Here is a 22,480-nt window from a genome sequence, read left to right as displayed (position 1 = left end):
TGAGTAGCTCAGTGGATTGAGAGCCAGGCCTAGAGACAGGAGATCCTAGGTTCAAATACGGCCTCAGACACTTCCCAGCTGTGTGACCCTGAGCAAGTCACTTGACCCCCATTGCCTACCCTTACCACTCTTCCACCTATAAGTCAATACACAGAAGTTAAGGGTTTAAAAAAAAAAACAAAAAAAAAAACAACAAGAAAGGGCTATCTGTTCAAAGACTTCCATAGCAGTAAAACCTGGAAACCATCTACATAACCATTAATTGAGACTTGATTAAATAAATTTTACTGTTGTTATGTAATGGAATACACAACAACAACAAAAAAAGACACAAAAAAATTTTGAACCACATTTATGAAATAAGATTAAATAAAAGAAAATACGACTAGAATAACAGAGCATACATTAACTCAGATACATTAAGGGAAAAAAAGAAAGAGAATGAACAAAGAATACAGAAGGAAATTTAAAGGGAGCAATTGAAAAAAAAAGTTAGGCTTCATACATTTGACATTAGCCAATTTAAATATAATAAATACATTTGTTATCTATATTGCTATAATAAATTTTTTTCTTTCATTTTTTTTTAAACATTTTTAAACCCTTAACTTCTGTGTATTGGCTCCTAGGTGGAAGAGTGGTAAGGGTGGGCAATGAAGGTCAAGTGACTTTCCCAGGGTCACACAGCTGGGAAGTGTCTGAGGCCGGATTTGAGCCTAGGACCTCCCGTCTCTAGGCCTGACTCTCAATCCACTGAGCTACCCAGCTGCCCCCCTATAATAAATTTCTAATAAACATTTATATATGATTTTGATAAGGCTAGAGGAAGTGTCAGAAGAAGAAATATGTGACAGCATTTGGAGACTCTACTGCATAAAGGAGCTAAAGTACCTAGTTGTTGGTATGGCATTAGCAACAGAGATATCATCTTTCAAAGGCATATACTCAGGACCAGACAGAGAAACTCTCAAAACCTGTTAAACCTGATGACTGCAATTCATATCTATGATGAAGCTGGAAGGAATCTAAGAAACAACAATAAGGATTATGAAATCCTAGACAAGAATCTTAAGACCAAATATGTATAAGTAGTATTTTCATCATTAAGGCCTAAGGAAATAAGGGCTTCAGAAGAGAAAGGGAAAGATGGGAAGTACCTGTTAAGATGATGGTGTCTGAAAACAGGATTTGATTTTTGGAACATGGTTTAAAATGTAGGAATGATGGACTCTTGGTTAAGATACATTTAATGAAGACTATATATATTTGAAGTGGAATTAGAGCATCTAAGAGAGACTATAAAAGCAAAAAAAAAAATTAGATTCTTTCAAAAAATTTTTAGCTGGAAAGTAAACTAAAAGTAGGTTTATATAAGAATAATGTAACTCTAATCAAATGGGCTTTAGACTAGGAAACCAGACAGATGACTTAAGTCATCTACTGAACTTGATATCAAAGATAAATAGCTACAAAGTGTGCAAAAGAAAAACAAGAGATGTTCTATAATTCAAAGCAGCAAAATCCAAGAAATAGTTATTGATAAAAACCTACGGATAGGCTCAGGTGTCTATACATAGACATATAAAGTATGAGAAACGAAAGTAAGATAAAATACATATTCATAAATAGTATTGTCAGACCTGGCGAGGAGAACACTGGTAAAAATATCATCTGTAACAATACAAATAGGTAAGAAGAGAGGATGCTAAGTTAATACTGCATATAGAAAATATATTCATGTAAAAAAAATTTGGGTAATGATCAGTGGAAAGAAACATAGTATCATAAAGTCACTGGAATATGGGTATACTACAGACCATCTAAACAAAGGAAGAAATTATTGAGGGAAAAATAGATCAGAAGCCTGACACAGAGCTACAATACAGTAATGATAAGAAACTTCAATTATCCAGAGAGTAGTTCTCTCTCTCTTTCTCTCTCAATCTCTCTCTCTTTTCTCTCTCTCTCTCATTCATTCACACACACAAGTACCCCCACCTACGCATCCCAGACATACATACATTACATACACTACACTACACAACACACACACACACACCCCACACACAAAAAATTTCTGGCCTTCCTTTCATGTTAGTTTTCTGATATTCTGAACCAAAAATGAAAAACTGGCTACTCAAGTGGAAATAATGAGATGAATTGAGGGAAATGATCACTCATTCCAGGATCTGTGACAGATAAAAATGTCAGGAACAGTATGACCTTCTACCCCTGGATTTGGAGAAAGATTCCAAAAGGTTTAAAGAAAAGGATTACATTAAGGATTAATTAAAAGTACATTAAGGATTCATTCAGAGACTAAAATTCTATAAAAGTAGCCCAAGGAGGAAAAGTTCTCAAAAATTAGATTCTGAAGACAAAAGATGAGTAATCCTGATAAAAAAGAAAGAAGAAAACTGTCTAAAAGAAATTGATGTGGATAAGCAGAAAACTCATCAACTAACAGGTTAGTTGATCTCCTGGACTTAGGAGAGATGTTGTAGGAAAGATGCTAGTTCAGTTATAAGTCAGAATTAGTGACTTCAACGGTTCCTTTCAATTTAGATAGTAGGAAAAAATTGAAGATGGGGAATCATGTAGAATTATTTGCATCAATTAGTACAACGTCAAGAAAACAAAGTGGATTTAAGATAGTGCTACTGAATATTTCAACACTAAAAAAACCTATGTAATTAGAATGCCTCTATTCCTCACCTGTAAAATGAGGAGGCTGGGTTGAACGTTCATTAAGGTAATCAAACAATTTGGATTCCATAATTTTTAAACAATACCTAGCAAAACCTTTGTAATTGGCCTAATTTTTAGAGTATTATACAAGGTGAAAGAACCATTATAGAATTTAAAAACTAAAGAAATCACAAAGATTACTAGTCAATCCCCCAGATATTTTACAACAAATTACTTCACCAAATGAAAATTTATGCCCTAAGAAATTATTTTTTGACTCTCCTCTAGATGAGATTTAAATAGACAAACACACATCAACTATCTCCAGAAAAAAAATTTAACTACTCTTTAGGCTGACTTCTAGAGATTTAAAGGCAGAAATGAAACAATTCTTGCCCTCAAGAATATTATTATGTATACATATATATGTATATACATACATATTCCATTGGAGGAGACAACAAATACATATATAAACATACTCAAAACAAAAGCTAATTTTTTGGAAAGGAAATCACTAATAGCTTAAGAGATGATCAAGAAAGATTTCCTATAGAAAATAGGACTGAAGCTGAATATTAAAGAAAACTAGGGCTCTAAGAAAAGAGGAAGCACATTTCAGGCAAGAGGATTGAGAGAAATAAATAGATTTTTCTGCTACAACTGGAGTCCGGTTGAGATTAGACATAAATCAAGCAATAGTAGATACAGTCAACCTGATTGTCTGACTTCCTCCAGCTTCATTCAGTACCACCTAAGTAGGAATGAAGAAGGGTAAAGGTAAGAGCAATCCAAGGGTTACAATTAGAGAAGATGGGATCGCAATTATACTATCATATCTCACAACATCATGTTTTGATACTAAAATATATATAATATAAGCAGTCTAGAAATATATCAAAATGTACCTTAAAATATCTACAAAAATCAATACATATACCTTGCTATGGGGTACAAATTCTTCCATCATTTTCTTTAAAGGATTTTCATAATCTACAATCATCTGGCCAAGTCGTGGATATTCCCGATCGCTTAAAAGACAAAATTGAAAAACCAAGTTTTCACTGAGGTTAAAGTCAACAAATTAGAATTTTCAAATTTTTCTGAACCAAGTTGTACCTTGCTCCATGGGTCATTTCATGAGCATAATTGTATAATCCAATGATTGCTTTCCTTTCTTCAATTCGTGACAGCAGTATCATTAATGTTGTGTAAGTTATGATCAAATCTAAGTAGTTCTTTGTTAAATCAAAGTTTACAGTCTGGAAAAAAATGATCATGCTTACCCTCCATTTTGCAATCACAAAACTTCATACATATATAGCAAATACAAATTCAGACATATATTTCAAATAACTTTTAAATGAAATATTTCTACCTCACAATGTTAATAACTTTCATAGAAAAAAATGACTAAATTTTACAAAAACTAGTGACATAAAATATGTTAATAAATTAAGAACTTTCAAGGTGGAATATTTGAAAAGGACAATTACAAAAGAATCAAACATTTTACCATCAAATCTCAAATGGGAGTGTGGGGGAAGGGGTAATTACCAATATTTTGATATACCAGAAAATTATATCTTTTAACTTTTACCTTCTCTAGTACACATAATTTGTTATTTAAAAAATTTACATGGGGCAGCTGGGTGACTCAGTGGATTAAAAACCAGGCCTAGAGATGGGAAGTCCTAGGCTCAAATTTGGCCTGACACTTCTGAGCTGTGTGATCTTCAGCAGGTCATTTAACCCCTCTGCCTACCCCTTGCCACTCTTCTGCCTTGGAACAAATACACAGTATTGATTCCAAGATGAAAGGTAAGGATTTTTCAAAAAAAGTATAAACTTCACCTTGCATTTGGTATTATAGTAACTTATCAATTAAGAATTGCTCATTTACTTCTTAAAATTGGGGCCATAAAATTAAAACAGACTGCTAATTACAATAAGTGTAACGCAGAAATGAATTAATTTTGGAAAGCATCAATTCTTTCAAACTAAATCACTTGATGCCAACGACATTAAAATGTCAGAAGTTTGTATAATCCTTAACAGCCCCCCAAAAAAACCCCAAACAAAACAACCACTAAAACTCTACTCCTCGCTTGAATATTTCCATTAATAGTTTAATTATAAAAATTTTTAAAGTTAAAAAGCAACTGAATTTAAGTTCTTAAAAAATTAAGATACTTACAATATCAAAGAAGACTTGGCAAACATCAATAGTATTCAGCAATTCACAAACATGATCCTGAAAATAAATCCTTCATGTTAATCAATGACATTTAAAAATAACTAATTTTAGAACCTTATAATCTATCATACAATTTAATGTTCTATTTGGAGAGTCTTTCAGAAAGAGTTCACATCTAAAATTCACTATATAGGATGGATAAAGCATCATGTACTATTTAAATGTGAATGTTAATTTCAAACAATTAGGCTTCATACTTAATTCCATACCTTAAATTCCATAACATCTACAAATGTGAAGTAATATAATGCCAAGTTCTTTAAAATCTCAGATTTTTCTTTCTGCAGCTGAGCAAGCTGTTGCTGTAAAATAATCACAAGTATACATGTTATTATTTATATAGTTCAGAGACGTTTTAAAAATCAACAGTAGAAATCTTCTTTGGGCTACGCAGGTAAAACCAACATGATTGCTAATATGCAAGCAGAAGCTTTTGAAACTGTAGTCTTAGATAATTCAGTCTTTTTAAAACAAACCAAAAATATTCAAGATAATAATTGCTAAAAGCAATCTGCAACTGATAGTGTAAGGCTATAAAACAAAATGGATTAGTACCTGAACTGAACTGTTATTAGCAGAGCTAGACAGAACTGGAGAAAGTTAGAAAAATAGGATTTTAAGATGAGCAAGTCAAAAAAATAAACTAAAAATGTCTGAGCACAAATCAATATGATGAAAATGATATTATTTGAGTTGGAAGAAAAGGCGAAGTAGTTTACAAGTAACACTACAAAAAACAATAGGCTTTGTAAATTTGAACTTACCAAAAAGAACATCCAGGCAAAGCCACGTTACGCATGCAAAATAAAATGTAGATACAAACATAAAATACAGTAACGGTTCTTTGACCAGTTCCACAAACACAATAATACATTAAACAAAAGAAAAATAGAAAGAAATGAGAAAGAAGCAAACACTGGTGTTAAGACACTGGTGAACATATGGAAGAGGTATATGTGAATACGACAAAAATAATGGCGTTAACTTTTAGTAAAAGGTCAAATATCCAAATAACTTTATCTCACTTAGTTGACTTTTTTACCATCTAATATTAATATAAATTCTTACAAAGAAAAATTGCTCAAAGTACATTAATAGCCTACTCAAAGATACAATTTATAGTGACTTCAATGATCCAAAGCATATAAATAAACTTAACTGCACCAAATATTGCCAAGAAAGAAGTCAAAACTCAAAATAAATCTTTTTAAGTCATTTCTTGGAGTCCATTTCCTCTTAATTTCTATACAGTTCTAATAAAAGCCTATATAGTTGATATTTCAACCCACAGTCAATTAGAATCCACAACTTTGGAAATGGAATATTAGAGCCTGGCTTACTGATAGAATCTATAAATTTTTCATTTGTGCCTTCAGAAACTTTATGGGTTCCTAGAATTTAGGACCTTGGAAATCACCTAGTCCAAAATCTAAAATCCTCATTTCACAGCTGAAGAAATTGAGGACCAAGGAAATTAAATAACTCCAAGGTCACAAAGGTAGTAAGCAGCAGAGTGAAAATTTGAACCCAAGTCCTCTGATAGCAAATCTATCTAATTCCTTCATCCAATACAATGATAACTAACTGTAAGAAAGAAATATAAAAACCCATAAAGTAAAATTTAAAAACCCTTCAACAAAGAATAATAGGGAGATATTAAGTGAAAGGTAAAGATCCCTATATAAAACACCTAAATGAAATTAAAACAATGTCACATAATTTAATAATATTCATTACTTCCATGACATCAAAAAAAAAATCAAGATACTCTTTTAAAGATAAAACATGTATATTTATCTTAAAACAATCTCCATCACAAAACATATATGCAGGATTTAAATGGGTTTACTGATTATATAGAAAATAATGTACCACGTAACACACTGATGGGCATATACTAGCAATGAAGTCAAAGATGTACAAAATATTCAAAGTAGCATTTTTTGTGGTAACAAAGTGAGTTTCTATGAATTAGCCAATGAATAAATAATGTAATGAAATATTATTAGGAAATGACAAAGTTGAGGAAGTCAGAAATACTGGAAAACTTGTATGAACTCATAAAAGTAAAGCAGAAGGAAGAAACAATGACTATTAAAATGCGAAGGAAAGGAATTCTAAATTGAAATTATATACTATAATGATAATGACTAATTTTGGTCCCAAAGGAGAACTAAGATTGTTTGTGTCCCTCACTTTTCTTGGAGAGAGGCTAGTTATGAGTATAAATTTTTGGAAAAGCTAACAGACAGTCACTGTGTCTATTGGTTCTGCTTAACTTTTTTTCTCTCTCTTTTTTTTTTGGGGGGGGGTCATAAAGGAAGACTGCAGAGAAGTATAAAAGTAGAAGTGTAGCTGGCCAAAAAAAAAAAAAAAAAAAAGACCTAAAAACAAAAGATCAAAAAATTTTTAAATAAAAAAATTATAGTACAATAGTATTACACCACATTTGGATTCCAAAATATCCTTGTGCTTATTCGACTATTCTTCAACTGATGGACATTGCTTTTATTTCTAGTTTTCTGTCACTATGAAGAGGGTTGTGTGCATAGAAGATCGTTTCCTATTTCTTTGATCTTCTCTAATCACAGGTCTTGTAGTGATATAGATTAGTCAATATTTATAAAAAAGAAAAATTTTGAGGGTTTTTGAAAACTGATTAAGAACGAAATGAGCAGAGCTAGAAGAACAATTTGTACAATGACAACAAATAGCATTGTAAAGACAAATAGCTTCAAAAGCTGCTGGAACAACAATCATTACAATTGACCATCCGTGGTTTCAAAGGACTAGTGATGAAATGTTCTAAGCATCTACTGACAGACAAATGATAGATTTAGGGTGCAGAATGAGACATATATATGTCATATATATATTTGTAGACAAAGAATGAGGTAATTTGTCTTTCTTAGATATATTTATCACAAGCAATCTTATTTTATTTTCTCTTTGTTTTAATAGGATGGAAAGAGAAATTTTATTTCTATTGAGTAAAAACTAAAAATAAAAGGCTACATATGTCCAATGTTGCATGTGCTTTCAGGTGAGATCATTATATCATAATTTTGCTTAACTGCTCTACTTTTTTACAAGAGACCTCATAGAGAGGGGAATCTCTGAATGTTTGCAATGTAAAAACAAATCATCATTAAAATTTTTTTAAATAAAAAATAAAATTAATGAATGTGGAATCCCTCATTAATTGCACATAGTACAAGAAATGAATACTGTTTTATTTTAGAACAAGAAAAAATTTAGATTCGATCTAGTTCAATGATAGCAAACCTATGGCACAGGTTCCAAAGATGGCACACAGAGCACTCTCACCTCCCAAACCCCAGTTCATTATTAGGAAGGCAGAGGGACTAAGGCACAGCCATTCCCTTCCCTTCCCCTTCTCCACACCTGATGACATTTTTTCACATCCCCACCCCTCTGCCCAGCAGCCAATGGGAGCACACTGAGGGTAAGGTGGGCGGCTCACAGGTGGCAGAGCTGGAGGGAAGCAGAGCACTCAAGCCACTCCTGTCCCCCTCCCTACACTCTCTGAGGACATTCCTCACTTCACCCAACCCTCTGTCCAGCAGCCCAAATAGAATGCTTTCTCCCTACCTAGTGTGAGATAAAGGGTGGGGCAGGTACATCCAGCTCCCGTTAGGAGGTGTGCAGCACATGGTTTGGGGAGCACAGCATTCATTCTGGGGGTTGGAGGTGGGGCCCTGCACTCTGTCTCTAAAAGGTTCATCATCATTGATCTAGTTTAGTTCCCTTATTTCACAGATGAAGAAGTAGAAGCCCCAAGTTAGTAATTTAAACAATTTTTCAAAGTCAAACAGCTGGCAGATATAAAACTGGACCCCAGATACCCTAGGTCTTTATTCAGTCATGATTCATTCAATTATGTTGAAGAAGTAGTATTATAGTTTGCTCAAGTATGATATTATGACTTCATCCACTGAGGTAAATGATTCAAATTGAATGCAAGCAACTTGAGGGCAGAAACTTCTAATTTTGTTTTTGTATCCCTCAGCAATTAGATGGTATCCAATACGTAACAGAAGAACAAGGACAAGAACAAGAAAGCATTTATATAGCACTTTATAAGATTCACAAAGCGCTCTACAGATATTATAGCATCTTCACTAATAACCTTAGAAGTCAGGTACAATGATTACTTTCTTTATTTTACAGTTGAGAAAACTGAAGTACTCAGAGGTTAAGTGACTTGCTCAATGTAACAAAACTAGTTAGAACCTAAAGGTGGATTTGAACGGACTCCCTGACTCCATGCTGATTACTCTATCCACCATACCACCTATCTGCCTCTAATAAATTTCCCTTCAATTACTGAACTAATTTAATTCCATTCTGTATACATTAAGGTTCCAAAAAGAGAGTCCCACTTACAAATATTCCCTTAATCTTGAACAGAGTCCAATATTCAAGGATATTTAATATGGTAATAAACCTGATTTGGTCACCCTCTCATCTCCCTACTCCCCCAAAAATCACCAGCTCAAATTCAACGATACATATTCAATATGAATACTGATTAAGTGCTGGGTTTGTTTGTTTTTGTTTTTTTTTGAGAGGGGGTACAGAAGGGAAGTAGAGAGATTATTATGCTGATTTATAACACAATGAATATACACTGACAGAAAGGGTCAGGTACTATGTTCTGATGGCTCTATTTGATCAGGATAGGCTATTATGCCTCTGGTTCTCTCAAATCCTTAAAAGAAAAAAAGCATAGGCTTTTGTAAGCCATTATTTTGTTTAACATAAAATGAAGGAAAGCATAATAATGTAAGAGATTCACCATTCATTCCTCCAAGAAACACAAAAGAAAACAATTTAATCACTATTTATTAATAGTCTTACTATGTGTGATGGTAGGCGTTAGAAATTCAAGATAATAATATAATCTCTACCTTCTAACCTAAAAATTTTACAAAATATGGTCACATAAATAACCATAAGTCAAAATGTTTTTTGTTAAATAACCATAAGTCAAAATGTTTCAAAAAGAAGTTTTTGAATTTAAGGTTTTTTTAATGTTTTTTTTTTTTTAATTTGAGGGAGAGATCAAGCTAGGAAGGGGGGAAAGTATTAAGGGGAGCAACAGGAAGAAGTCAAACCTTGAAAGGGAAGGATTTCAACAGGAACAAGGTGATAGGGAAGAAGCATATTAGGAAGGCAAATAAGTTTTTCCAGTCATAGAGAATGGAAGGGGAAAAAAATGAAAATAAGAAAGGGCAGAATGAGTGGTTCATCCATAGAATGAATGAAATGAAAACTGACTGAAAAAATGGGGTGGGGGTGGGGAAGACATTTAAGTCCTTCCTACATGCAAAGCACTGTGCAAAACACGGTACATACAAATAGAAAAGACAGTTGTAATCTTGAAGAGCTAACATTCTAATGGAGAGTTAGATGGGAGCACATATGGAAAATTTCAACAGCAAGTAATGTGAAAAGATCCAATGATCCTTAGGGTATAGCAACAAAGAAGATGGGAATGTCTCATCTATAATATTATTAACTCTAATAAAATTCTATCAGATTCTGATATTAAATAATTTGACAATGCCAAGGACTTTGGTGACAATAACTTTTTTTTCCTGGGTCTTCAATAGATGTGGCTACAACAGCTGTAAGAGCAGTTGAGAGGCTATAATCTCCACAGGGACTGCTTCTCAGAATGAAGGCTGTGGGTACTAGGCTAAAAGCATTGCTTTTCCAAAGGCTTGTGGACCCAGGATCCTTTCTCCATTAGGATCTGATGGAAGATGATGATCAAGGTATTTTGACTTGCCTTCAAAGTGCCTTGTAGCCTCAACTAGGTTGGTCTGACAGTCCTGTGAATGGCATTTGGTAGGGATGGCTGGCCTCTTCTCCATACGAGTTGACTCCCTCGAATAACAGATGTGAGGGCTAGGCAGGAAGCACAACTGGTGGTCTAGAGCAATGATGGTGAACCTTTGAGAGACTGCAAGCCATGTCCTGTCCCCCCCAGAATGTGTGCTATGCCCTACCCCCCACCAAGACCAAGTGCTGAGCCCCACTCCCTTACCCCAGACAGGGGAGGGAGAGAGGAGAGTGGCCTGAGGGCTCCACTCAGGGGAGGGAATAAGCACAGAAGGGCAGGGAAGCACAGTGGAGAGGGGAAAGAGAGCAGCTCTGCCTGAGTCCCTCTGACTTTCTAGTAACTAACTTTGGAGGGTGATGGCACACATAGTGATGGCACACATACCCAGAGAGGTCTCTGTTTGCTATCTTTGGTACACGTGCCATACATAGGTTCACCGTCATGAGTCTAGGGAGTTCTATTATTCCCAGGGCTCTTGTATTTATCTCACTGTTGGTAGTTCTTTAGCAACTGTTGCTGGTAGCAGTGAAGAAGATGGACTCCATATCCATAATGATCTGGAATGATGGCTCAAAAGTGGATTCAAATAAGGCTCAGTAGTTAGGGGGATACTATGATTCCCAATGCTCTTGAATTCAGGGTCCTGAGCCATTTCCATTGGAGTGTAAGGGGAGATGGTGGTCAAGGTAGTGGTGGTAACTTGAAATGCCTAGTGCTAGTGTAAGTCAAGAGAATGAAGAGATGAATTTATTCAAGTAGTTATATTCATATAGATAAGGACACATAAAGATCAAATTATAGAAAATCAATTAGTAGGATATTAGAGTAGTGGTGATGACAGTAAATTGTGTAAAACTAGAAATGAAGTTGTAGATACAAGAAATGCTGCAGTTAAGAAATGACAGCATATAGCAAATTACTGGATGAAAAAATGCTTGGGATAATGGTGTCATAAAACGAAAATCTGAATGTTGTGAGATTATTTTTAAAAATACAACTTGGTTATGAAGAAATATAGGGAAAAACATTCTCCTCCTTCCAGTTTAGCAAAGGTCAAGATCTATGGACATGGAACATAAAATATTCATTGGCATGCTAATCAGTTTTGCTCATCTCCACCCCCCTTCTTTAAAAAAAGTGAGGGAAATTAAAATATATCAAAATGTATTTTAAAAAAGATAGGGACCACACCAATAGTATCAATGGCAGAGATTAAGTACGCTACACTTTAAGCTTTTAACAAGGTTGGTTAAATCAAAGATTATCAGGAGTTTTAATTTTTGAACAGAGAAAAATCATAATTACACAAAAAACTGGCAAAACTTATTTGAAATTTTAAAATCTAGCTTAACTTCTGAGAGACAATGAAAAGAAATAAATACGATACAACTTCTGAAAAAATTCAACCACAGAAAGGAAAGCCCACAATATCCTTGGCTCAGTAACTTTTAAAACTACTCTGCTTCTGAAAACAATGAGTCTTAACTAGTCCTTAAAACGGGATATATTAAAAATTATCAAAATGTCTTAAGAAAAAAATTTTTTACTATCAGAAGTCTGTGTTTCAGGTTTTAGCTACCTTCTCTTTCCATTCCTGCAGCTCGTTTTTCTCTCATTGGTGAGTTCTCTTGGAAATCTCTATTTTGATCAAGGGCCCAGACCAGCCATACTTCTTCTTCTAGACTCTGAGCCCACTCCACTGTGGAAAATACCTCCCCACTTCAGCTCTCTTTTATGTTCTTCCCCCTGACTCCTGTTAGACTGTAAGGTACTTGAGAGAAGGAACCATCTTTTTGCTTGTATTTGTATCTTTTAGGACTCAGTAGAGTGTCTAACATAAAAATAAAGACATGACTTTGAAATGTGTTCATTTGAGCATTCATCCAATAAATAAATTTAACCTTAGTGTTCAGAGACTAACAATTTTTGTTTTAAGGTAGCACAGAAATAAATTAAAAATTCATCTTAAGGACCTGAAATTTATATTCGTTTGTATAGGCAAAAAGCTTTAAGTAAAGCACATTTTATTTGAAATTATTAACAAATCTTTGGGTTATAGCAAACATTTGAAAACAAAGATATTCACCAAATGAGGAACAGCTAAACAAACTATGGTACATGGAATCTAATGGAATATCACTATGCTATAAGAAACAATTGTGATAAATAACAGAGAAGCATGAAATTATTTATATAAACTGATGCTGAGTAAAGTAAGCAGGGCCAAGAAAATAATATATCATTCCTGTAAGATGTATCCTTGATTCCATTCCATTACATCTACTCAAGCAGAATGCCCCTTCTACTCCTTCTATAATTTTTAGTCTTTCCCTATAAACTGGTTTCTTGCCTACTACCTATAAAATAACTCCATTCTTTAAAAGATCTTCATTTGAGCCTACTATACAAACTAGCTATCATGCTTTATCTTTCCTCCTCTTCTTCTCTTCTAAACTCCTAAAAAAGGTGGTCTACATAAAGTGGCTCCATTTCCTCAATTCAAAACCCTCTGCATCTGGCTTATGAAATACTCAACTGAAACTGCTCTCTCCAAAGTCAGGAAAGATCAAGTGCCAAATCTAACAGCTTTTTCTCAATCCTATACTTTTTTTTTTGACATCTCTGCAGCTATAAGAGGTCGTTACATTGTTAATTGTCCTCATCTCCTCAATACTCTTAGATCTATGTGACAATCCTCCCTCTTGGTTCTTCTCCTAACTATTCAGACTCCAGAATCCAAAGTCCAAGAGCTCTGGGAATTAAGTGCCACCTAGATAATAAATAGTTCTTTCCACCCAGTCCTCATAATCACCATCAAGGGGAACAACCTTGAGGATGGCATTCTGTCATCTCCACCCAAATTCTCAGACACACAGCAAACAACTGCTGAACAAAAGTCATTGTCAGGTAGATGTTGCAGACATAACCAATAAAAGACCTGGAAAATATAGTTATGAACATCAAAATCCTCAGAATTGCCTAACAGTTCACTTTTATCAATGGAAATGGCATTAAAGATGTTTTGTTTTGTTTTGTTTTGTTTTGTTTTGTTTTGTTTTGTTTTGTTTTTATCATCTACNTTGTTTTGTTTTGTTTTGTTTTGTTTTGTTTTGTTTTGTTTTGTTTTTATCATCTACTTCACCATTGCACCTTCAGGGCATTTCTATCTGACTTGAAAGTAAATAAATGTATATGTATTGGTCTCTCCCAATTAGAATGAGAGCTCTTTAACAGGCAGGAGTATTTGCTTTTCTATTTATAGCTCCAGTTCTTGGTTCACTGCTTTGCACATAGTAAGCATTTAATGATTTTATTTTGATTTCTTTATTATAATCACAATATTGGCTATTACAAAATTATATCAACATCAAATTGTGTTGATATTTCTGTCAGACTATATTTTGTCAGTCAGACTATATATGCCAGTCTTTATTTTGGAGGAAGAGTGGAGTATATAGGCTGTTTATATCTCACTCTCAATAATACTTAATAATACAACAATACTCTCAATCAATAATGATTGATCAACCTTTTTCCATCTCTTTGGTAATATCACAGATTTTAAGAATCAGAAGGGACTTCAGTGGCCATGTAGACCACCTCATACACAAAAAGAATCTCCACTATAAGATCCCTCAGGAGATTTTGTTTGAAAGCCTTTAAGGAGCAGGAAATCATCAATTCTCAAGTATTTCACTTTTTAAAATTATTTTAATGCCATTTGTAGTACATAAATATTGGTAATTGGTAAGCATATTACAGCATATTTAATCCCAACATAATCATGTGGACAGTGACTACAATTTTAATTCTTTGAAAACTGTGGCCTTTCATGATGAAAGTCATATAGCAACACTGGAAAACTATGTTAGTACATCTACTATTTAAATGATATGGATACTCTACCAACAATGGAAATTACAACTTATCTATATCTACAGATTCTGTGTAATTCTGGTCCATTTCCTCTATCAAATATGCTAGATATTTCCTTTAGATCTCTTAGCATTTTATAAATACCAATGGAGCACAAGAGCTGTCCATCATGGGCTCAACTCATTTTCCAATGGTACATTTTCTCTGATAGTCTATATGCCACTTTTTATATGCTGCTGCCTGCTTATGCTAGTCATTGCTCTAAAAGTGATGTTAATATTCAGAAACTGTGGCATTTCAATGAACTGCAGCCATATATCACCAGCAAAAGAATATTGGTGCTCAAAAGATGGACTTTTTTATCAGGAAAAAGTTTGGAACCATTAAAAAAAACCACATAATTTGCCAAAATATATTTTAGCCTCTACTCTTCCTTGTGTTAAATTTTTGGCTCACTTGCCACCCAAAGTCTACTTGCTATAGAAAATTTTTTGTAAGGATCAGCCTACTTCTTCCTATTTTCTTCAAAAAACAAACCTCAATCTACATATGTGTATTTCATTCTCACAGAAATATTATAGAGATGAGAAAAATTAAGCATATGGACAGGTAGTTAATGATAATTCTTCAATCACTTTTCATCAATAATAATCTCCTAAATTATATTTCCACATACTAGCCTCTTTCAGTTAGCCTAAAAATAAATTCCTCAATACCTTCAAAATGCTATATGTATATTTTGCCTGATGCAGTTTACTACCCCATATCATCTTCTAAAATTTCTTTCCTCTTATCCATCAAGGTCTGTGTTCTTATTGTGGAGGTTCTACCATTAATGCTGAAAACAGTTCACAAGACAACATTTCTGGTCTATTTTTATCTGTTTGTTGTTTTTTCTGTTTTATCTTCAACTATTCTGGAGATGATCTGAGTTAATTATGTCTCATGCCTAGATTTCCCATCTCTAATCTTTGTTATTTTATGAGGTGATAGTACTTGAGTTTTTAATCCTGAACCCCCTTCTTTCATCTATTTTCACTCTTCTATAGCATTCCATTTTGAAAAATTAAGTTGCATATGTGTGTATAGTTATTTAAAGACTAAGTATCCCTATTATGCCAAGCCTGGAAGTGCAGCGATCCCTCTTTAAGCCTGGTCTTACTTTGATTCAGAACTGAAGCTTTGACCTGTGATCAGCTTTATCCCAACTGCAACTTGGGCTTGTGAGCATCAGCCTCCCTAGTAGCAGAAATTACAGATATGTACCATTACAACCAGCCATAATTAAGGCATATGTTGACATAGTTCATTTTTCAACCTTTCCAACAACAGTTGTGCACAAGCTATCATTATCTTTATGGTTATCTTTTTTGCTTATGATCATAAGCCAGTATAAACTATGGTCTATAATTTTGCCCATTTGAGTGTTTCCTTAGATAGCCTTTACTTTTTTTAAGTCGCATTTTAGTATATCCTATGTCCAGAACTAGGTAATCCAAATAGCTATTAATATCATTTTTTACTAAGATTATTAGGGGGAGGGTGGGAAAAGAGGACTGTAAGTTAAGTTTTGCAAGGATTTGCAAGAAGCCATGCCTGTGGGCAAGGTTTGCAGTTGGACACTTGGAATCTTGGGAGATTCCTGATGCCATAATGGGGCATGAGACCAATTGTCGATTGGGCTGTGCCCTATATAAGGGAGGCAGAGACTGGACCCAGGGACTCATTTTGGAGCCAGGGATCCAGGGTGGAGGGAGGAGAACGTGGGTTTAGATTACTTAGATAAGTAGGTTTATCTATCTTGGCTGACCAATAGCAACATCTCATTGACAAACCCAACAATCTCTTGTTGAACAAAAATATATTTCAACCAACTAAACTTCACCATCTGGCCCAGGGCTTATCAGCCGTGGGACAGCAGCCAAGCATCTATTCATCTATTTATCTTCAATCAAGCTACCATATAGTTTGTCTAAAGGCAAGCAGTATTCATTCACTAAAGCAGGCCAGATTGACCAGTGGCCTGCCTGGGCCAGTGGGCCTGGTTAGTTCAGGACACAAAAACTAGTAAATGACTCAGTTTTCCTTTTCTAGACTACTCAACTTTTAAAAAGCAACTATCTGAGGAAAACATGTTTCATTTCAGATGAGAACCATAGCCAGGTCAGGATGTTAGATTTTCTTTACAGTCCTCCTGACTTTGCTCCCAGATCTTTTGTTCTCTTCTCAATCTAATATCAACTTTAACTGAGTTGAAATTCTAGCAATTTTCACTAGTTCCTTTGATGATCTGGAAATCAGATTAAAACAAAACATCAAGAAAATAGACAGCAGAGAGTAGCAAACAGCACTGAAGCATTTCTCTTTTCCCTTGTGTGACTGGCTTATTTATACACCTAGACTTCTGTGGATATAAGTTACATAGTTCTTAGCCCTACAAGATACAACAGCTACATGGTCCTTTCCCTAAAAAAAGCAATCCTACGCCTCTTTCCTGAGTAAACTCATTGAGGCCAGTGCCTATTTTTATCTTCTACTGTATATTATATATAAAACAGACACAATAGGCATATTATAAATAGGATGCACACATACATATGGATATCCACATGCATACTGTATATACGACAGGCAGAAGGTATCTAATAAATGTTTACCAAATCAGAAAACCAAGAGCCCCATGAAATGTGTTTTGAACAACTTCTTTGTCTTCTGGTCTCATTTATAGAATTCTGAGTTTTACATAATGAATATTGTTTTAGCTCATTTGATAACCTGTTTAATAGTTGCTTTGAATTTTGTACTTAAAAATATAAGCTCAATGAGGAAATTATTTCATTCTTTGTACTTTTATCCCTAACACTGTTAAGTACCTAGTGCACACAGTAGGTATTTCATGAATACCTGTTGGTTGATTATTACTTCATAATTTCTTTAACCAAGTTTCTTTAAGTTCCAAATCACCTAAATGGCTTCTCATAACACCTCCCATTCCCACCTACTCTATCATCTCCCTGTCAATAAAATCTCTTGACCACTTTACAAATTACTCTATCAAGCAGTAAAAATCCCCACAAGAAGGGATTTATTCACTCTGGGAAGCTGGCACAGAAATGGGCAATGAAGGATAAAAAAAAAAAAAAAACCTCAGTAAAGAGTTAGAAACCTTCAGATTTCCTTGAGATAATCTGAGAAGAGTCATCTTCAGAAAATAGTCATCCTGATAACAAAAGCTATCCCCCATGTACTCTACATAAGTAGGAGAAAAAAAAAACAGAAAATCCATAGCTCTTTTTCTTCCTTTTTAATGTTTTAGTCAATCTTTTCCAGCATCACTAAAGCTAAATGATCATAATTATAACAACTAGCATTTATATGGCACTTTAAAGTTTGCAATGTGTTTTACACATATTATTTAATTTGATCCTCCCAATAATCCTATAAAGTAGATTTAATTATTATCCCTGTTTTATAGATGGAGGAAATGAGGTTGAGAGAGGATAACTGACTTGCCCAGGGTTGTAAAGTAGTAAATGTCTGAGACAGGATTTGAACTCAGGTACTCCTGGTTTCAAGTCTAGAGCTTATATCCATCATATTCATTCATTTAATGTCTTAAAAACACAACTTGTGGCAATATACGTAATTTCATGAGTTTTAACTTGCAAAACAAGGATTTCAATAATGTTATCAATTTTATTAAAGCACTATTATATTTAATAGGACTCTCAAAACTTTGGCACTGGTCCCCCCATCCTCATCCCCTTCATTCTTCATTAGTAATAATGCCTTGAATAATATGATCTTTACCAGAAACATCATTTACTCTTAACTATATTCAGGAAGTTCTCAATTTACAAAAAGGCTTTGTTCTAAAAGTTCATTTTAAGTCGTGTTTTAAAAAAAAAATTTTAATTGCATATCCTGGTTTTTTTAAACCCTTACCTTCCATCTTGGAATTAATACTAAGTATTGGTTCTAAGGCAGAAGAGTGGTAAAGGCTATGTAATTGGAGTTAAGTGACTTGTCTAGGGTCACACAGCTAGGATGTATATGAGGTCAAATTTGAACCCAGGACTCCCACCTCCAGGTCTGACTCTATCCACTGAACCACCTAGCTCTAAATGCACATCACATTCTCTTAAAAACAATGTTGTTAGTGCCAATTAGGTTCCTGAGCTAGTTTTCAAAACCTAACCCCATCCCACCAAAGTATTGGTAAAAACATTGCTATTTAAATTGTTGTTAAGGGAGATGGGATTTTTATTAACTCCAGTAATCCAAAGGCTTCTGGATAATATGTTCGTTACAAGGAATAAACCTTCTATGAATCCATGGACTATTTTAATGATGTAACAACATACTGATTAAAGGGGGATATTCAAGGAATTGTCTATGGCACAATTCTCTGCTTCTTGTTTACAGTTCTTAAAAAAGATGGGTTGACCTGAGTATATACTCTTTTTCTAGGTTATTTTCTTCATCTGTTCCTCTCTTCTTCTCTGGTCTTGATTCCATTTGTTCTTTATTACATGTCAATAGTTTGATTCCTTCCTTTTATCTTAAAATAAGTTAGGTATGTGTTAAATTTGCTCAACTCAAAAAGAATCCTAGAATGATTCTAGTATTTTATAATCTTGTTATTCTAATTATGTAATAATCTTTTCACCTTTTTATTGACATTTTTATGATCTTGGACTCTTGGTTTTAATACTGTACAATTCCAATCCTATTAAGTCTATGTAGCTAAACCTACATGTAATTTTGGGAGGCATACCACCAAATAGATGGTTAATTATAAAACAAACTTTGTTAAAAATGCACTTTCTGATCAGCAATTTAAAGAACAGAAAGCCTCTGCTTTTGCAAGACGCCTACCAAACGACGTCATAATCTTATTTTATAAGATGTATTTGGGGAAGATGGAGGAAGAGCTATTTGGCCTGAAATATCAGTTCATTCAACTCACTTCTTTCAGGTACAAAGCTGACAACAGATTCCTGAATATACTGTTTACAAAAGTGTGGCATAAATACTATTTATAAGGAAAGACCATTTAAAAAATTACTGCTGTAGATCAATGACACGTTAAAACCAGTGGAAATGCTCATCAGCTATGGGGGAGGGGAGGTGGGGGGGTGAAGGGAAAAGTAAGAGCATGAATCATGTAACCATGTTAACTTTTCTAAAAAATAAAAATTATTAAATGAAAAAAATTAAATAAATAGATGGATGAATGAATAAATGAAAATTACTGCTGTAATCTTAACACATAAGATTAAATAATTAAAAAATGGTGACATATGCCATGGGCTATCATCAGTTTTTTTTTTTCCCCAGCAAGCTCAAGAGTTGGCTTGTTGGTGGGGCACCTACCCTTTCCTACCTTTGACTTCCCCTCTTTAAAAAAATTGTTTTATGAAGCCCAATACCCTAAAGAAAAGAACACCAGACCTTTCCCTTCTCCATGAACCCTTAAAACAACATACCAATCTTTTGGTGTATATTTTAAAAGGAATACTATAGGAACTACAATATAACATAGGAAAAATAATCAGGAGGCTAAAATTACAAATAAAAGACAAAGGCTATAGAATTATATACATAGATATCTTTCAGGCACTCTTCCATAACTATTATAGCAAACTAAAACTAGATCTTCTTTACCTTTATATTCTCCTCTTATTAGTCGAACAGATTTTTCTATGAGCTATTCCTCTCCCAGATTATCTCCCTATATATCCCAGATATCTCCTCTCAGCCCATTAGATATTATTTTAGAGTTCTGCTGCATGACAAATAATTTATTAGGGCTACAAGTATTTTAATCCTAAAATCCACTTCTTCAACCTTTAATCCCGAATGTGATAACCTGAGGCCAATTTTGGCTAATTTTAATACCACACTCTATTACAACAGGCAATTTTGATGGGCCAAAGGACTTCTTTTTTTATTTTAAGTTTATTTAATTAATTAATTTAGGGTATTTTCCCATGGTTACATGAATCATGTTCTTTCCCTCCTCCTCCTCTCCTACCCCTCCTAACAAGCAATTCCACTAGGTTTTTTTTTGTTTTGTTTTTTTAAAACCCTTGTACTTCGGTGTATTGTCTCATAGGTGGAAGAGTGGTAAGGGTGGGCAATGGGGGTCAAGTGACTTGCCCAGGGTCACACAGCTGGGAAGTGTCTGAGGCCAGGTTTGAACCTAGGACCTCCCGTCTCTAGGCCTGGCTCTCACTCCACTGAGCTACCCAGCTGCCCCTCCATTAGGTTTTACATGTGTCACTGATCAAAACCTATTTCCACATTATTAATATTTGCGCTAGGGTGATCATTTAAACTAAGTCTACATTCCCACTCATATCCTCATTGAATCATGTGATCAAGTAGTTGTTTTTCTTCTGTGTTTCTACTCCCACAATTCTTTCTCTGGATAGGGATAGCATTCTTTCTCATAAATCCCTCAGAGTTGTTCTGGATCACTGCATTGCTACAAATAGAGAAGTCTATTATATTCGATTGTGCCACAGTGTATCAGTCTTTGTGTACAAGATTCTCCTGGTTCTGCTCTTTTCACTCTACATCAATTCCTGGAAGTCATTCCAGTTCACATAGAATTTCTCCAGTTCATTATTCCTTTGAGAAAAATAGTATTCCATCCCCAACAGATATCATAATTTGTTCAGCCCTTCCCCAATCAAAGGGCATCCCCTCATTTTCCAATTTTTTGCCACCACAAAGAGCACAGCTATAAATATTTTTGTACAAGTCTTTTCCCTTATTATCTATAAGAACCAAGATTTAAACATGGGTCTTTTGCCAATAGCCAGTGTCCTTTCCATTTACTAATCTTATCAGCGACTTAGCCTTTGTGGGATCAATCCATATTTCTGAGAAGGGTTCAAGCTGTATCACAGAATTCCATAGTGCCCCCCAGAACTCTAAGAGAGGGGGCAGTTGGAGTCCTGGTATAAAAGCTGGGTCATCCTTCTTGCAGGGTCTGGACTCTACTCTTGGATCTGAGTAGAGGGGCAATCTGTGTAGCTCTGAGCTGGGTCATTCAGTCAATGACAGCCAAAGCTGCTTTACTTTATTAGACCTTCAAGCAAGATTAGTTTCCCTAATCCTACACCTTTAACTCAAAAAGCCCTGGTTTCAAGTCCTGCACTTAATATGCTAGCTCTATGACCTTGAATAATTCAATTTACTGCTCAATATTCTAGGCAACTCTCACAATCCCTAACCTTGCATATATTGCAGATCTAAAGAATGAAATCTGAGAAACAAAGGTCTTGATAATTTGAACTAAGAGAGTAATTACTGAATTAGGTTTTAAAAATCATTAATTTTTTTAAAAAACAAATATGTTGGGTTTGATTCCCATTATAGACGGACCAAAAAAGATCTTTGTTCAAATTGCAACTCAATCAAATATCTCACTAAAATATAAATTTGGTCATACACTGATCAAGCACTAAATATGAATGGCCAAGACCAGTATGAACAGCTGAGCCGTCCATCACCATTATTAAAAAAATAGCATAAAAAGGCCTTCCTACTGATATAGGATTTGTAATGTCACCTCTGATACAAACAGAGATATTTATGTAAGTCTTATTGGGATGAAGCTGGTCACTTTCTACAATAAAATTAAACAACTAAGAACATTTTTACTTGAAATTTAACTTCCTTTCTGTTCTTAAAGAAACAGCAAGTTTTTCAGAACTATTCCATGAAATACCTACCATCTCTCTAAGCAAAATATAATCCTCCAATGAACAAGTAAGATT

The 22,480-nt window shown here is 34.4% G+C and overlaps 1 protein-coding gene across 4 annotated transcripts in view; it reads right to left on the bottom strand.

The window, feature by feature from the left end:
- Window positions 1-22,480, bottom strand: part of NCKAP1 (NCK associated protein 1) — a 129,076-nt gene that overhangs the window by 75,192 nt on the left and 31,404 nt on the right. For 2 of the 4 annotated variants that reach the window (XM_044669728.1, XM_044669727.1), the window contains 4 exons: window positions 5,155-5,247; window positions 4,886-4,942; window positions 3,808-3,950; window positions 3,629-3,719 (listed from right to left, as the gene is read on the bottom strand). In XM_044669728.1, the coding sequence (XP_044525663.1) occupies window positions 3,629-3,719; window positions 3,808-3,950; window positions 4,886-4,942; window positions 5,155-5,247 (384 nt within the window). The remainder of the gene's footprint in view (window positions 1-3,628; window positions 3,720-3,807; window positions 3,951-4,885; window positions 4,943-5,154; window positions 5,248-22,480) is intronic. The other 2 variants (XM_044669730.1, XM_044669729.1) reach the window with 1 other exon arrangement.

The sequence above is a fragment of the Gracilinanus agilis genome, chromosome 3 (genome assembly GCF_016433145.1).
Source record: "Gracilinanus agilis isolate LMUSP501 chromosome 3, AgileGrace, whole genome shotgun sequence".
Lineage (NCBI taxonomy): Eukaryota > Metazoa > Chordata > Mammalia > Didelphimorphia > Didelphidae > Gracilinanus > Gracilinanus agilis.
Note: the sequence above shows the minus strand (reverse complement) of the source record. Positions and strands in the feature narration are given on the sequence as shown.